We start from the raw sequence: 18,348 nt of genomic DNA, 5'->3' as shown, positions 1-18,348 counted from the left end.
ATCCTCCAACAGCCAGATCTGCAATCCCTCTAACAGTCTCCCTTTAACAACCGTGGTCAAGATTGCCCCCAGGACAATTACAGAATAGGGTACAGAGAGATGAGTGAATGAATGAATAAATGAATGAACAAATATCTATGCATGGTAGAGAGGAAACTGAGACCATTCTCTAGAGAATTCTAGCCCTCCCCCCAAAAATCAGACACACAAACTATTCCCTTCCACTTTGCACAGCCTGACATGAATAGCTTAACTGTCATTACGCTACTTAAGTTTACCACAAACTCAAGTCAACTAGGATTTAACACATAAAAAAAGGTATCATTTAAAAAATTCTACAAATAAGAACTAATTGGAAGGGGGATAACAATTTCCAGCGTCAAGGTACTAGGAAAATGCACCCCCTTCGCTAAGCTCTTTCCCAAGCCAATGGCCAGAACAAACAGGCTGAATACAAGCGGCTTCTACCAAGTCTGCTCTGTTCTGTAGCATTCCCGCAAGCTGTCAATGGATGTATCACGGTCTATGTCATTTCCATGTTGTGCTCTCCTAGGTAGATGTCCACTCCTCAGCTCAAACTCCCAAACACTTTGCAGAGCAATGAAATTCTAACTCTGATTAAACTTGTCTATTAATTTCTGGAAGGTCACCCTGCACTGCAAGCACAGTGCACTTCATGTGGAAACCATATGCAATGTCACTGGTCTATTATATAAGGATACAAAAAAGGCACAACAAGGAATTGAAGGGTATTACCACAGTGATGAAAAGTTCTGAATATTTCCAAGGCAGGTCGAGCCCGGTTAGGAACAGGGAGTTGTGTGAAGGGGCAGCCGCCCTGGGCTTTGCACGTGGCCTCCGGAGGCCATGAGTGCCTGGCCGGAGTCCCCAGGCCACACGGTCTCGTTTCTTTCTGGTTCTCTCACTCCAGTGCTCTGTCACCAGCCTTTTCTCACCCACATCCCAGAGGACATTCCAATAAAGCCTGCCAAGACTTTGTTCTTCCCCCCAGAATAGTCCCAGCCAAACGCCAACTCTGAATTCCCTCTCCCTACCTCTCTGACGGCCCTGACTGACGTCAACGAAAATGAAGAAGGTAACAGGCCGCACAAGGTGGGTCAGCACTGGCCTGGGGACAATGGATCTGGCTTAAGAGTGACCACACTGACTCTCCAGAAGCAGTGCCAGGCCCTGTTCTGAACCCTCTACATGTATTTACTCATTCAATCCTGGCAACAATCCTTTAAGGTAGATGCGATCAGAAACCCCATTTCACAGATGAAACACTGAGGCACACAGAGGATAAATTACTCGTCCAAGGTCGTGGAGGTAGTGACAGAGAATTTGAACCAGGCAGTCTGGGTTGAGCGTCCAAGCGCTTTCCCAGTGGGCCATGCTGCCTGTTGGACAAGTTCAACAGCAGGAGAAGACTTGTGTGGTTCTGTGGCGAGCCAACTGTCCCTGAAGCAGGACTGAAGTGGTCACCTCCCATCTGTGTCTACCCAGCTGTATCATTTTCTCTTCTGGGAAGAGCTCACTAAAATTCTTAGGGTAACCCCGCCCCACCCCGCCCCAATTCTCAGCCGACATTCTGGCAGCATCAACACCAATCCCTATCCAAGAAAGGTCACATGACCTAGACCTAGCTGATCAGTGCATCCATGCTCCAGGCACAGTAATTAGTTTAGGGATAGGCACCTGCCCCAAACAAAGAAAGTCCGGGTCAATTTTGGGATGTTTTATTAATTGTGGTAAAATACATACAAAATTATGTATTTTTACCATTTGAACTTTTGAAAAGTGCACAATTCCAGGGCATTGAGTACATTCTTAATGTGTACAACTATTACCACTACACAACATTTCCAGCACTTTCCCCTTTCCAAACAGACACCCTGTACCCGTTCCACAATGGCCCCCTGAGTTACTTTGCTAGGGCTACCATAACAAAGCACCATAATAGTCTGGGTAGCTTCAACAAGAGAAATTTATTTTTTCATAGTTTTGGAGACCGGAAGCCCAAGATCGAGGTGTTGGCAGGGTGGGTTCCTTCTGAGGCCTCTCCCCTTGGCTGGTCTTCCTCTGTGCATATATGTGTCCTAATCTCCCCTTCTTATGAGGACACCAGTCATATGGGATTGGGGCCCACTTTAATGACCTCATTCTAACTCAATTACCTCTTTCAAGACTATATTTCCAAATATAGCCACTTTCTGAGGTACTGGGGGTTAGGAATTTAACATGTGAATTTTGAGGACACATTTCAGCCCATAACACTTCTCCATTCCCTGCTGCTGGGACTTTTGAGAAGCAGAGCGCACTGCCTGTTGGGGTTGCTGAGAAGGAGTGATCTACCCGTGGAGCTGTTTGGGGCCACCTTCAGGCCCCCAGGAGAGACTGTCTGAAAAGGACACAGAGAAGAGCTTAGAGATGGAGAGAGAGGCCCTGAGCCTGGCACACCTGATTCCGGCTCTGCCTCTGTCCTTCTCATTTCCAGTTACATGAGTTAATAATTTCCCCTCTTTTGATTTATTAATGTAGCATGGTCAGGACATTAGTTAGTGTTCCGAGGTTTCTAACTAAAAGAGCTAGTTAATGCAACCACCTTTCACACCAGAGTGGCCCACATCTCCAGGATGTGCAGGACGGGACACATGGCAGCTGTTCACGTGGCTTTAGGCTCTGAGGTGCCAGCCCTGAGCCGTCCTCTGGAACTTCAGAGCACAGTGAGGCGGGGTGTTGCCGGAGTCTCCCACAGATCAGGCTTCAGGGCCACCCCCACCCCCTAACCCCTCCTGCAAGGATTCAGGATTATTGCTCTGAGGGCCATCTCCCCCAACACACAATGGGCTCCCGTCCTCCAGCCCAATGTCGCCCGGCCCTGCAGCATGCCTGGCTTGTGATGGGCTTCAGGACAAAGCACGGGGAAGCAGAGGACAGGGCGAGCAGCAGCCCTCCTTCCTTCCAAAGCTTCCCCGGAGGACGGTCTTTAAGAACATAGGACAAGAAACAATCCAGTGTCCCTGTGGGGTCTGGTCACATTGCTCAGAGAACAGCCCAACAACCAGACAGGATTCCATTATTTAACCCAGCAAGGCAGCACCTGCCCTCCGGTATTGGACCGAGTCAGACCATCTCAAAGAGAAATTGCAAACTAAAAAAAAGCAACACAAGGACCACAACCTCTGATACCATTTGTTTAAAAACAGGAAGGGAGCTACTGGCTGAAATGTACATAAACTATCTCAAAAATCAGGCTGTCTGGCCCTAACCACTTTGGCTCAGTGGATAGAGCATCGGCCTGTGGACTCAAGGGTCCCAGGTTCGATTCCGGTCAAGGGCATGTACATTGGTTGTGGGCACATACCCAGTGGGGAGTGTGCAGGAGGCAGCTGATCGACGTTTCTCTCTCATCGATGTTTCTAACTATCCCTCTCCCTTCCTCTCTGTAAAAAATCAATAAAATATATTTTTGAAAAATCAGGCTGTCTGTACCATAGCCACTAGCCACACATGGCCATTTAAACTAAAATTAATTAAAGTTAAGTAAAAATTCAGTTTGTCAGTTTCAAGGGCTTGATAACCATGAGCAGCTAGTGGGGCTGCCAACTGGACGACTGGATGGTGTGCAGTTCTATCATCTCACAAAGTCCTATCAGCCAGTGCAGCTCTGGAAGACTTCAGCCACCTGGTAACAGCCCCTGGGGAGGGGAGCAGGAGGATGGAAGGGGGCGTATTTTTCACATGTAATCTTTGGTAGTACTTGATATATTTTTTTTTATCACATCATATATTATTTCCTACTGAAAGTTAAACATTTTAAAACTTCAAACATTTTTAAGCATTTAAATACTCGGGAAACATAAGAAGGTGTTGGAATACCTAAGGGACAGGGCTCAGTTGCACTGTCTAAAGCAGTGGTTCTCAACCTTCTGGCCCTTTAAATACAGTTCCTCATGTTGTGATCCAACCATAAAATTATTTTCGTTGCTACGTCATAACTGTAATGTTGCTACTGTTATGAATCGTAATGTAAATATCTGATATGCAGGATGGTCTTAGGCGACCCCTGTGAAAGGGTTGTTCAACCGCCAAAGGGGTCGCGACCCACAGGTTGAGAACTGCCGGTCTAAAGCCTGGGAGTGTCTGTGGAAGGCAGAGAAGAGTTTAGGGGCAGCTGTGAGAACAGGCAGCCTCGGGGGCCGGGCAGCAGCCACACACCGGATCCACACTCGCAGCTCATTCATGCTCACACCTGATCCGCACTCGGTGGTGCAGGAAGCTCCTCCATCCCTCCCATTTCAATCCTCTCAGAAACCTTGTAAAGTCCTCAGGACGATTATTATTCCCATTTGTTTTAATTTCCTAAGGCTGCTGCAACAAATTACCACAAACTGGGTGGTTTAAGATGATGGAAACTTCTCATCTCCAGTGCTGAAGGCCAGAAACCCAAAATTGATGTGTTGGCAGGATGGATTCCTTCTGGAGGCTCTGAGGGAAGACTCCTTCCCACACCCCTCCAGCCTCTAGTGGCTGCGATCACCTTCCACGGTCCTGGCTTGTCTGATCTTGCCTCCACCCTCCCATGGTCTTCCCCTCTGTGTCTCTGTGTCCCAAATCTCTCCCTCCCGTATCTTACAAGGACAATCATCACTGGATTTAAGGCCACCCTAAATCCTGGATGATCTCATCTTGATATCCTTGACTTAATTATATCTGCAAAGACCCTATTTCCAAATAAGGCAGAGGTGGGGAGCGTCAGGCCCGTGGGCCGTATAAGGTCCTCAAAATCATTTGGTCTGGCCCCTGCCAAGGCTTTAGGGGTGAGTTAATTAAATGTTTGACCAAATATAGCAGGCTAATTTTTAACCTGATAATCTTGGATGGCCTGAAAATGATGTTATTCATATCTAAATGGCCCTTGGCAGAAAAAAGATTCCCACCCTCAAATAAGGTCACATTTATAAGTATGGGGGTTAGGACTGGGACATATCTTTTAGGGCAGTGATGGCGAACCTATGACACGCGTGTCAGAGGTGACACGCGGACTCATTTTTTTGGTTGCTTTTTCTTTGTTAAATGGCATTTAAATATATAAAATAAATATCAAAAATATAAGTCTTTGTTTTACTATGGTTGCAAATATCAAAAAATTTCTATATGTGACATGGCACCAGAGTTAAGTTAGGGTTTTTCAAAATGCTGACACGCCGAGCTCAAAAGATTCACCATCACTGTTTTAGGGGAACACAATTCAGCCCACTACACCATTTTATAGATGAGGGGTGCAAGGCTTGAGGGCCTGTCACTTGTCCAAGGTCACAGGACTACTTCAGGGCCCAGCCCTGCCAGTCCCCCTCCACTGACTCAGGCAGGAGCAACAGCCTGCCCCTCCTCTTAGCCTCATGGCTCCCCCGGAGTGCTTCACAATGGGCAGCACACACAGAAGAGCCGCCCCCTCCTCTGGCCTCGATTATCAGTCTGCTGCATAGGATCTGACAAAAGCTCACACTGTCCTCCAGGCGTGGGAAGGAGCCAGGCCAGGGGGATCTGTGGGGTATCTAAAATCAGATGGGACCCAAGCTATGGAGGGTGGTCTGTGTGTCTGGACTCCAGAAGTCTGCAGGGCAGATCAGAGCCAGAGAGAAAGGGAATGAGTGAAGGCTCTGGTGTTGGAGAAAAGGCCTCTGTTGGAGAACGTGCCAGCCTCCGGGGTTTTGCATCAATGTAGGGCTCTGGTCCAAAGGGCTCAAGTGAGTCCTCCAGCTCAGAGTGACAGGAGGCAAAGTATAGCAGGCATGGGCATGAGTGTGCATGGGGGCCTGGCCACACTGACCACAGCTGCCGGCATGGCTTGATGGCAGCCACGAGCCCTCGACCACATCAGCACAGGGCTGCCAGCAGGGCCCGTCTCAGAGAGCAGGGACGGTCACTGTCCTCTTGTCAGGGGGAACTGGAGGCTCCGACCAGCCTTGCAGCCTCCACAGTTCTCCCTGAGACCCTCTCGGGTCCCCCAAGGAAAGGCAGGACACAGGACTGCCTCTGGGTCCTGGGCTTTGACCTGTATTTTCTCTCTGACTTCAAAAAGCCTATAGAGGACACTCTAATATTGTCATCATTTTTTGGCGAAGACCCTATAGTTAATAAGTGGGAGACCAAGGTTTGGACCTGGCTTGGATTTATTCGGGAGCTCCGTGCCCCATCCCTGCCTCCTCCTCCCAGTCCATCTGTCATATGTATTTGGGACTTTCAAGCTTCCTGTCAGCAGCCCACAGCATGAAACCCAGTTCATTTCACCATCCAGGTCATGCCTACAAATAGAAATAGCTGAAACAGAAACTTCACTCCAATAGTTTTTATTCAAGTCTACGCTAGTTCAAAATTTCAAAACACTGCTGTAACCCACGGAACTGATTTCATATCTTATGAATGCATTGTGCCTCCCAGTTGAAAAAACATCCACAACACTCAGAAAAAGCGGGGGAATCGTTCCTATTTTATATATTTTGCAGATCATCCAAAAACTATTTGTGGGTCTGGATTTTTTACCCCATTGAAACACAGATTCTGACTTACTGAACAAATAGTGATGCCATTACTTGTCATCATATCCTTTTCCTCCTATCAAAACCTTGGGGAGATCCTACTACTAAAAGCTAGCTCAAGCTGGACCATCAGGTCCTCTCTTGCTGGGCCCCCAGAAACTGAGTTTTCACACCAGGAGGCCCACCCTTGCAGACATCCTAGGCATCTCCCAACCTTGAGATGTTGACTATCAGTGAGCTTCGTTTCTGGACCAGTGAAGGAAGTTGGGAAATGCCATGCAGCTTGGCTAATGGGAGGTGTGACAATAAGGTTAAGGGCTACTGGCTCAGCTGCTATGATCTATGCTCTGTCACCTTGTCCAACATGGAGAGAAGCCTGGGAAATATTATGACTTTCCGCTCATTCACTGCCTTACACACCATCCTGCGAGAGGTTAATGCTAACCCGAAAAATGCCAGGGCTGCAACTACACACCTAAATTCTCAGTCATCGTCTGTGCAAAGCTCCCATGAGGACAACCAGGAAGACCTGATATGAATCAGGATTTGAGCACATGAGTTAGGAATCAACAAATCCCAGCTCTATTCACAGCCATACTAGTCTACACCACCAAAACCCAAGAGAGATATGATTATTTGAATAATTCAGACCATGTTTCCTGCTTCCTTCATCTACCTCCACCAAAAAAAATGAGAACCAAAAAAAAACCCCAACAAAAACACACAAAACTATTTGGCCAGATTATTTATCACAACCCTCCTCCCAGACCCCCCAAGGTTGGAAATAGAGATAAGGTCACAGTGATAATACCCTGTGGCTGGTTCGTGCCTGTTTTTCCGTCTCCAGAATGGAATGGCTGGTGCTGTCCCAGCATCTAAGCCTTTATTATAAGTCGTCTCTAATGGTTCTCAGCTCCCCCGCCAATACCACCATCGCCGTCAAACCGAAACAGTGAACCATGCTGTGATCTTTGACTAACGACATGCCTGCCAGGGAAGAGGTAGGAAGAAAGGCCCATGATGGGCCACAAGGTACAACATACAGCCTGAGACCCAAGGCAATCATCTTGACCATGTCCTCGGCAATTTTGAGCAGACAGAGAGAAGCCAGGTCTACAGAAGTCAGGAGCCAGCAAGGATCAAATGTCCACTTACCCGGAGGGCAGACGCATTCCGATGGCGCTTCCCGAACAGTCCGGAGCTTGACTAGTCCCTCCAACTTCTGAAACAAGAAGGAAAGGGAGGAGAATGAGGATGAGCTTGAGAACAGAGAATAGAAAAATCAGCAAAAACCAATGTATCAAAAAAACAGGACAAAAACTAGATCGACAGTGATGGGGGTATTTTTGAGAACATTTTTAATAGGTCATTAAATTCTACAGACAGTTTTGGAATGAGAGAAGAAACAAAAATAAACAGCGAGCAATTACTCGGGAGTCCCTGAAAAGAAGGCAGCACATTTCTGCTTTGTTACATTTTCAAACACAAATCAAGGAAAGCCAAAACGACTGTGCAGTCCGAGTGAAAGTGGGAGGCTGGGCAGGGCCCTGGCAGCAGCTTTCAGTACTTGGATCACACTGTCCGCCCTGGAAACCCCCAGGCCCCCAGCTCAGCCCCTCGCAGCCCACCGAGCTCAGACCCGCTGTCCAGGCCCAATCCACCAGGATGGCATTTTTTCTTTCTTCTTACCTGTGGGCATGCTTGCCCTAGAAAATTTGGTTCTGTACAATTCAACAAAGATCTCTGCGGATGCCCAGCCCTGTGCTCAATTTAGGCGAAGGGAAAAGAATTACCACAGAAATCAAGTCAGAAGTCACAGCTTTACTATTATGATAGCTCACAGTACAGCTTGGCACCATCACTGCCCGATTTGACCCTAGGAGTAACCTCTGTGGCCCGAATTATTGTTCCTGTCTCACTGAGGGGACACAAGGCACACACAAAAACACAAAACAAACAACAGAACAACAACAACAACAACAACAAAAAACACGATGAGAAATTAGTCCCAAATCCCAAGTCTAGATTTAGGAAAGTGAAGCAATTGGCCCATAACCCCCAAACTAGCCTAGGCTTGAGTCCTGACAAGAATATGCAAAGTATTAACTTTTCTCTAGGAAAAACAAAACAAAACAAAAACTAATAAGCCTCTCTAAAAGCAAAACAAAGCAAATCCCAAATGTGTTAACCTTAGTGGAAAAATGCACTATGACGGGCAGGAGTACTTGAGTTTCAAACATGAAAATGTAATTTTTAAAGCACTGCTTGTCAGATGTGAAAAAGGCACCCTGGTCTTGAGCCCTTGAGGCCAAGCCTGAAATTTTCACAGAAGACGGGACTCCAGCCAAGTCCTGTATTATCTCTGGCTGGAGCAGCCCAGCACCAAGACCCGAAGACAAAAAAAAAACACCAAAAACACAAAACATAACCAGGTTAGCTCCAGCTGCCTGCAAAGCCTCTATCCCTGCCTCCAGTCACCCTCATTTTCCAGATGGGCAACAGACAACAGATAGAATTAAGGCCAAGTTTTGGGGGAGCATGCGGATGTGTGGTCATGACGCCTTGGTGGAGGGGTGTGAAAGCAGTGCTGCCTTTAAATGCATCCAACCTCCCCATCCTCACCGCACCTCTGGCCCACAAGGCCTCCAAAATCTTAACATGGTCAGGTCTGGACACCAGGCTCTCACCCCCAATTTGGTTCCCCACCTGCCATGCACTCCTGCTCTATGCTGGAGCGACCTGCGAGCAGCCCCCATCCCTCAGAATGCCTCCCACTCCAGGGCTCCCACTCGCAGCAGCAAACACCACCCAGCCCTGGCCTGGTGCGCAGGTTCCTGGAGCACTGCAGCCACGTGGGGCCTCAGAAGCTGCCTGGGCATGTGGACAAGGGTGGCACCTCAGAATTCACCTTCTCCCCACTGTATCTGCAGATGCTATTATCAATTTCAGAATTTACCTGGAAAAAGAATCCAGCCTTCTAGTTTAAGCCAATTTGTTAGTGGAGCTCTCATCTGTTTTATCTTTGCTGGTTAGACTAGAAGTCACACTAATCCCCTCCCACCTTTCTTAAACAAAAGCATTTAATGCTAAAACAAAACAAAACAAAACAAAACAAAACATGTAGCTTTTAACAATTGCTATCTGATCTGGGCCTCTGCCCTAAAGGAGGTGTGTGTGGGGGGGAAGTTCTATCAAATACTGATAGGAAACACAATTACTTTTAAGCTACTCTTATCTATACTTGATCAGGCAGACAGGAAGACGAGCAGTTGGGAGCCAGCGGTCCTGGATTTTGAGAGATCTCAGGAGGGATCCCAGATTGGAGAGTGTTCAGGCCAGGCTGAGGGACACCCCCCTGCCCTTGTGCACAAATTTTGTGCACCGGGTCACTAGTGTTAAAATAAAAAGCTGACCAGGAAACTATTGATGAAAGGGTAAAAAAACATACCTTTCTGTTAATGCTACCAGAGGGATCATAAATTATTGGGATTGAATTTTTCTTCTGTCATGTATTCTAACTCCTTTTATGCATTCATCTTTCTGGATCAGATGTGGTGAATCGGCAAAGTTTTCTCTCCTAATCCTCTACCCTCCCCGCTTTCCAGGCCCCTAACTTTCTGTGCATTTGTAATGGTCTCTACTAAGAACACAGAGGAAATGTTTGAATTAGAAACCCAATCCCACAATCTTTATTTCCATGTGCTTTTTTTTTTTAATTTTAAGAAAATATTCTTTTGTGTCTAGGTTTGAAATGACTTTAAAGCTTCTACTTTTTATATTCAGTTATCTGGTAGTACTCCTTGCATCTGCAAACAATATGGTCCTGGTTTTACATATGCAAACAAGTCCTGACTCCAAAAGTAAACAAAGGATGAGTTTCTGAGAAAAGACGAAGACTTGGGGAGCATTCCCTCCAGAGTGTGGAGGAGAAGGAAGAGGAGGGAGACTTGAAGTTTTGAGGGAAGAATGGCAAGAGCAGAGGGAAAATTAATCAGGGAAAATCATGATTTTTAAAATAGCATTACATGGTCAGATGATAAATTTATTAATGAGCTGTTGGAGTGCTAGTCTGGAACATTTCACCAGATTTTCTATCACATCGTCAAATGGTTACATTTTGATGAAATATGAATTAACATACAAAAAAAGATGTAATGATTTATTTCTGTGAAATGCTCCAAATAAAGCCACAAAGACATTCCGATCCTTTGACAGAAAATTACTACTTTAGGGAATATACCCCTAAGGAAATAAGTCAACAGAAGCAAAAAAAAAAGAAAAAAGAAAAAAGATATTCATGAGGAAGTTGTGCCTCAAAACAGTGGGAGGGACTGTGTGTCCCCCGATGAAACTGTCATATCTTCATGAAATAGCGTTATGAAGACTATGTAGCAACAAGAAACAGTGTTTATGGTACAACAAATAAAATGTCTACATCAGTGTAAAAATTCAGGCTTGCGGTGGCAGCAACTAGCAAATACCACTCACTTTGGTGTTGGAATTATGGTAATTTACTTCTTTAGAAGTTCTTTCTGTAGTTGTAATACCATCTTCTCAGTAAAACTAATAAAATAAAATAAAATAAATAAAATCTTGGAAGTAGAAGAAGAGCCTAAGTGAAGCCCTGAAATCTCCCTAATGAGGACAATTTTTGAATGATGGACAGATGACTCTGATTCCTCAGGAAGATCCAATTCCAGTATCAACGCTGCTAATGTGCAACACAGACCTTAAAACAATGGTTGTAACTGCACTGCATATGTTCAGAAGGTTAAGTAGGGGCATCAAAAATATTAAATGACCTCAACTGAAATTCTAGAGATGAAAGCTATTATGGCTGAGATGCAAAAAACAACAACAAGGTATAGGGGATTAATGGGAGATTAGACATTGCAGAAGAAAAGATTAGTGAACTGGAAGTTAGCAATAGAAATTATCTAAAATGAACACACAGGGAAATAATTTTTTTCAAGAAGAAAGAATAAGCCCTAGCTTGGCTCAGTGGATAGAGCGTCAGCCTGTGGACTGAAAGGTCCTGGGTTCAGTTCCAGTCAAGGACATATGCCAGGGTTGTGGGCTCAATCCCCAGTGTGGGGCACGCAGGAGGCAGCCAATCAATGATTCTCTTTCATCATTGATGTTTCTATGTCTCCCTTTCCCTTCCTCTCTGAAATTAATTTAAAAAAATAATTTTTTTTAAAGAAAGAATAACATCAGTGAACTTGGGATTTCAAGTGTCCTAATATACAGGTGATTACAGTCCCCAAAGAACAGAAAAATAATATTTAAAGTAGTAATGACCAAAATAATTTTCAAAACTTGAAAACTATAAACTCACAGATCCAAGAATCTCAATGAAACTCAAGCACAAAAACATGAAGAAAACTACCCCAAGGCATATCATAAATTAAACTGCCTAAAACCAGTGATAAAAGCAGGCAGAGAAAAAAAGGCATATGGGCAAATGAACTCTCATACATTGCTGGTGGGAATGTAAAATGATACAATGGCTTTGAACAACAGTTTTGCAGTTTCTTATAAAGTTAGTCATATGCCTATCAGATGACCAATCATTCCATTCCAAGGTATTTACACCCAAGAGAAATTAAAGCATATTCCATATGAAGACTTGTACATGAATGTTCATAGCAGCTTTGTTTGTAACAGCCAAAAAGTGAAAACAACTCAAGTATTCGTTAACAGGTGAATGGAAAAACAAATTGTGGAATATCTTCATAATAATACTTGATAATAAAAAGAATGAACTAATGATATATGCAAAAGTATCAAACAAAATTTCAATAATTATACTGAGTGAAGGAAATCAGACCTCTCTCTCCCCAAAAAAGAAGGCATGATTCCATTCATATAAAAATTCTACAAAATGGAAACTAAGCAATTGTGACAGAAATCAGTACCATCTGGTGGCAGGTAGGGAGGGACGGAAGAGAGAGAATTCAAGGAGGCAGGAAGAAACTTTTAAGGGTGATGAATGTGTTCACTACCTTGACTGTGGAGATGGTCTCACAGGTGTATACATGTCAAGACATATCTAATTGTACATTTTAAATATGTGAATTAATTGTATGCCAAATACACCTAAGAAAGCCAAATAACAAAAACCCCCAGTCACGGCCCCCACAGGCGTGGCCGGGTTGTGGAGCTGGTGTCCTGGGCTCGCCACACTATAAGCTGCAGGTTCCGCCTCAGTGCCAGGTAAACCTTGCTACAGTCAGGTGGGTAAGAGCATCTAGCCCTGCCCACGCATTTGGCAGGAGCTCAGACACTTTTCTCTAAGGAATGTGGGCTTAACCGGGGACTCCCACTGGTACACGGAGTTACTCTTCCAAACCACATTGGCAAACATTTCCTTAATGGTCCCTGCTCAGTCCCTCAATACCTTAGTGTGTTTTGAAAGGGTTGGCCTGCAAACAAAATGCACTTCTTCAGAAATCCTTAATTTGTGTTCCCACTCATTATTTTACAAACACACTTCACTTCCCATCGAACCTGCCTTCGGAGATTTTCCACCCTGCTCTGACAAGGAAATCCCACCATAGAAATGGATGGTTTCCATCATGGCTTTTGACCCATTGAGGAGAGGCCTCAGGCTGCTCCAGGATATGGCTTCCAAGCCTTCTCCACCCCATGGCCAGACTTCTCCAGAGGGCCAGCCACCATGTCTGGCCTGTTTAAATCCCAACACTGAGTCTGGCCGGCATGGCTCAGTGGTTGAGCATCAACCTATGAACCAGGAGGTCACAGTTAAATTCCAGGTCAGGGCATATGCCCAGGTTGCAGGCTTGATCTCCAGTGGAGGGTGTGCAAGAGGCAGCTGATCAATGAGTCTCATCATTGATGTTTCACTCTCTCTCCCTTCCTCTTTGAAATCAATATATTTAAAATAATAATAATAAATCCCAACACTGAGTTCCACCTGCTTCCCACTGACACTGCTCTCTCGGTCCTGTCCACAGTGTCTGGGGTTTCCCCTCATGTGTCAAGTCTGATTAGATGGTGTTAGGGGCTGAATCATGTCCCCCATCAATTGATGTTTCAGAGTCCTAACCCCAGTCCTTACGAATGTGACTGTATTTGAAGATAGGGTCTTTCAGGTGGCAATTAAATAAAAGGAGGTAATTATTGATATCAATGTGACTGGTATCCTTATAAGAAGGAGATTAGGAGTCTGACGTGCACAGAGGAAAGGCAATGAGTAGACACAGGGAGAAGACAGCCACCTGCCAGCCAAAGAGAGAGACCTCAGGAAAAACAAACTCTGCTGACACCTTGATCTCAGCCTTCTAGCCTCCAGAACTGTGAGGAAAGAAATGCGTGTTGTTTAAGCCGTTCAGACTATGGTACTGTGTTAAGGCAGCCCTAGCGAACTGATCGAGATGGGGTCTCCCAGACACCCTACCCACCTTCACTTACCCACTTCAGATCCCCCGCCTGCCCCAAGGGGAATAAAGTGAGAGGAGGTGGAGAGGACCTGGAGGACTGGGATGCTGGGCTGAGTGAGGAGATTTTGCCTTATTGGCCTGGGAGGCATTGAGGGTTGATGAGCAAGGGGAGGGACACCAACTTGAGAATATGACCTGCCTGGGACACGGAGTGGCAGGACTCAGACAGTCAAACAAGTAACTATTCCAAGAAGGGCCCCACCACTGGGACTGAAATCAAGGGGCTAAAAGAAAGCCCATCAGCGATTCCTGCAGACTGCGTGGTGAGGCATCTCTTTCCCGCTCAGATCATTCAAGGCCAAGCCTTTATAGGGGAGCCTCCTTACAGGAGTGGGAAGGAGGAGGAGGAATTGTGCCTGGGGAAGACCCCTAGCACTGAATGCTAACAGTCCTGGCAGCCATCAGATTGCTAGGATTAGCAAAGTGCGGAGCAGGCAAGAAGGGAACTGGCAGCTCCTCCCGGGAAGAGTGCGTCACTTCATTCTCAGAGAAATGAAGTGAAGCACCCTTTTTGCAAACGAGGAAGTGGAGGCTTGGAAAAGTCAAGTTATTGGAGGCAGGTCCAGACTCAAACCCAAGTCTTCTAACTCTAGAGCCCACAGCATGAGCTGTGCGGGCCCAATTGGGCAGGCTTTTAGGAGGACTTGGCAGGGACAACTTCTGTGGTAAGGCGATGAGGTCAGGTCTCCCCTTCCCCGCTTCCTTCAATGGTTCCTGCGTGTGCACAAGCACACACCTACATGCTCCATAACTCTCCCCCCACATTCATATTCATAGACACACTCATGCACATATGTGCACACATGTACACTCACACAATGTACTCACATGTGTGCACACTCTCACACAGATGAACTCACATGTGTGCACACACAATGTACTCACTTGGGTGTGTGCACATGCATGCTGACATGTATGCACACTTGATCTCACATGTATATACCCTAACACACACACTCTAGTCCCATTGCCATGTGAACTTATCCTTCATTTGCACCACCACCTGGGTCTGGAAACAAGATGCTGTAGATAACAGCCCATACATCACACAAAATGGCCAAGTTAAGTAAATGGACAGACTTTGCTTTTTCTATGTGATGATCCTCTTCGGAGGCCCAAAGTTGAGTATATTTTATGTGAACTGTCTTCTAAAACACAAGAACACATTCTAATTGCTTTATGATTTGTTTCACAATTCAAAGTTGGAAGCGAATTCAGTTTTAGAAGTTGACATTACCCATTTGAAAGCACTTTTCCCTCACAAATTTTGTGGCTACATCAGAAATTAAAGTTTTCTCATTTACCAGTGTGAACTGAAACAGATGTGTGTGAGGCCTCTGGTTCACCAGGTTACTCACAAGCATTTGGGGAAGTCTGTACCATATTGAGTAATCACAAAAATGGACAAACCTATTAATCAAAGCGAATTTACTAGGTGTTTGAAGCTCTTTCACAATGAAAAAGCCATATACTAATTTTCAAGAATAATTAGATTTTTTAGCTTGGTCATAAATGTGAAATTTTTTCCATTTAAATGGAAAACTTCCTTTTGCTTAAATGAAAGAAAAAATGGGGTTATGAAGCTGATTTGATCTTTGCTTTTCTTCAACAAGTCACATCTCCCCATCATTGACTTGGAGACAGGACATATGTTCACACCTTTTTTACTTCTGCATGGCCTTCATAGGCTGGCAGAATCCCAGTGCTAAAAGGATCTTAAGGTCAGCCGTGTAACCACGGGGCTTCCTCTCCAATTAGACACAGACATCCCTTCTGGGCTCAGTCAAAGAAAGCATTCTAATAAGAACAGCCATTTTCAGGATTTGTATGTGCTGAAGCACTTTGGACATATCAACGTGTTTAATCCCCACAGAAACCTGAGGGCAAGGATGATAATCCCCATTTAACAGATGGGCAAACTAAAGTTTGGAAAACCAGCCATTTACCCAAAGTCCCACAGCTGGGAAATGGTACGGGTGAGAGGTGAACCCAGGTCTGCTTAAAGCTAAAGTCTTGCCCTCCACCCTAAGCGTCTGCCACCTACTGAAGATGTCCACAGACAGAAAGAAGCTGCGGCTATTGCTTCCCTTTAGGGGGGCGGTGGGGGGAGTTGTGGGGCAGGGGCGGCATCTGGCAGGGCGACTGTAGAAAGGGAGGGGGACTAGGAGTCAAGTTACCCAGATTCAGGCATATGCTGCCACCTGGGACCAGCCATTGTCCCACTCTGGGAAGGGAAGGCCACCTCACGGGGCTGGGGGGCTGGGCTGGGGCTGTTATGTATCAGGGAAATGTATGTGAACCCTTTTGCTCAGGACAGGCACAAGGGAGGGACCTCATCGTTCCCTCCACCCCTAGTCCTCTAGGAGTGCACTGACGTGCCTTTCTTTAAAGCGACATCTGCAAACTTATTTTTTCTCCCAATGGTTCATGCTTACTCCTAAAATATGTTTCTGGATATGATGAAGGGATGTCTTCTGAGTGCCTATGTCAACAATTAAAGATTAATCCTTATCCTACACATGGAGAAAATCGAACCAAGAGAGCTGGAGGTTGTGTGTGGCCTCCGGAGAACGTCCCCTAACTGAGTTACATTTGTTCACAGAGTTGGAAGTCACAGCGGGGACCCAGCGCAGTGCACGGCACTGCCAAATGCTGCTCAGGAAAGGGTTCCGCACCAAACCAGCAAAGGAGCCTAATTCTGAGACATCTTCAGAGTTTTTCCAAATCTTATTTTAAGGCTTTGTTGGTTATCAATCGCTTTCAGCTTTAACAAATCCACCTGAAATAAAATTTCAACCAAAAGATGGATTGAATCTACTTTGCTCAGCATAGAGCTTGAGGCATAACTTCACAATGGCGTGACAGTTTCAGACTACGCCAGGAAGATAAACATGTATGTCACGGACAAGCTTAGATGTTCCAAAATCAAAACAAAAACACGAAACCCTGAAGATATTCCTCTATGGACAGTTACTCTATGTCCTAAAGCAAACTCATTAGTCAACAGAGCCAAATGTCAACAGTACTCCTTCAAAACAGACTCGCCCAGGCCGAAAACAGACTTCTGCACATGGGCCACGAAGTTTCAATTGCACTGTACGTGCGCCCGCACGTGGTATTTTGTGGAAGAACCACACTCAAGGAGCCAAAGAGCCGCATGTGGCTCGCGAGCCGCAGTTTACCGACCACGGTCCTAAAGAATAACAGAAGAGACTTTGCCCACAAAACCACTGGCTGTCCCGTTATCTATGCCAACAGAAACGTGGAGGGAGCCTAGATGCTGTGTTGACAGAGGATGCAGATCCCATCGGTGGGATCCTCTGCAGTCATGAAACAGGACCATACAGATTGTGCAGCACCTGCAGCAATGTTTTGTTTTGTTTTGTTTACTGATTCCAGAGAAAGAAAAGGAGAGGGATAGAGAGAGGGAAATATCCATTGGCTGCCTGCTGCACACCCCCGACCCCGGCATGTGCCCTCCTCAGAACTGAACGGCAGCCTCCCGGTGCATGGGGATGATGCTCAACCAACCGAGTGGAGTCACACTGTCTGGGCCTGCAACAATGTTTTTATTTGGTTTTGCTTTTGGTTTGTTAATCCTCATGAGAGGATATTTTTTTCCATTGGTTTTCAGAGAGAGTGAAAGGGAGGGTGGGAGAATGGAGAGAGAGAGAGAGAGAGAGAGAGAGAGAGAGAGAGAGAATGAAAGAGAGAGAGAGAAACACTGATGTGAGATCTCACATCAATTGGTTGCCTCCCGCACACTCTCTGACCGGGGATGGGAAGCAAAACTGCAACCCAGGTACATGCCCTTGACCAGGAATCGAACCCTTTGGTGCACCAGCTGATGCTATAACCACTGAACACACTCCAGGGCGGCGCAGCAATTTTGTTGTTGTTAGGTTGAAATATATACAAGCAAGGGATAAATGGTGTATATGCTGCAGTAATAATTAGCTAAGTGTAATTCTGTCTATGGATAAGCATTGAAGTGGATGTTGCCAAAAGTTAAATAGTCCTTGTTTTAGAGTGGTGAGATTATCAATAACCTAATGGTGTTAAATCAATATTACATCTTGGTTCTTTTTTAAGGAGGATGGGGAAGGGTTGCTGAGTTGACATGCCATTTCCAACACTGGAACTAACATCCTCAATAAAGGGGGAGATCACGACTCAGGGGCAGCAGCGCTGGAGAGCTGATGAGCGTGTCAAGGGGCAAAGAGAAAAGGGTCTACACCTGCCCTGCAAAGAGCAGGTTTGAAAGAACTCTCTCACCGGCACTGAGCAATGCCTCCTGGTGGGGTTAGAATTAGAGAAGGAGAGAAGACTGTGGGAATGTG

The 18,348-nt window shown here is 45.7% G+C and overlaps 1 protein-coding gene across 1 annotated transcript in view; it reads right to left on the bottom strand.

The window, feature by feature from the left end:
- COL23A1 (collagen type XXIII alpha 1) overlaps positions 1 to 18,348 on the bottom strand; it is a 267,772-nt gene that overhangs the window by 237,865 nt on the left and 11,559 nt on the right. The window contains exon 3 of the mRNA XM_015563362.1: positions 7,701 to 7,767. Within this exon, the coding sequence (XP_015418848.1) occupies positions 7,701 to 7,767 (67 nt within the window). The remainder of the gene's footprint in view (positions 1 to 7,700; positions 7,768 to 18,348) is intronic.

Source organism: Myotis davidii, unplaced genomic scaffold (genome assembly GCF_000327345.1).
Source record: "Myotis davidii unplaced genomic scaffold, ASM32734v1 scaffold438, whole genome shotgun sequence".
Taxonomy (NCBI): Eukaryota; Metazoa; Chordata; class Mammalia; order Chiroptera; family Vespertilionidae; genus Myotis; species Myotis davidii.
This window is presented reverse-complemented; position numbering and strand designations above follow the sequence as displayed.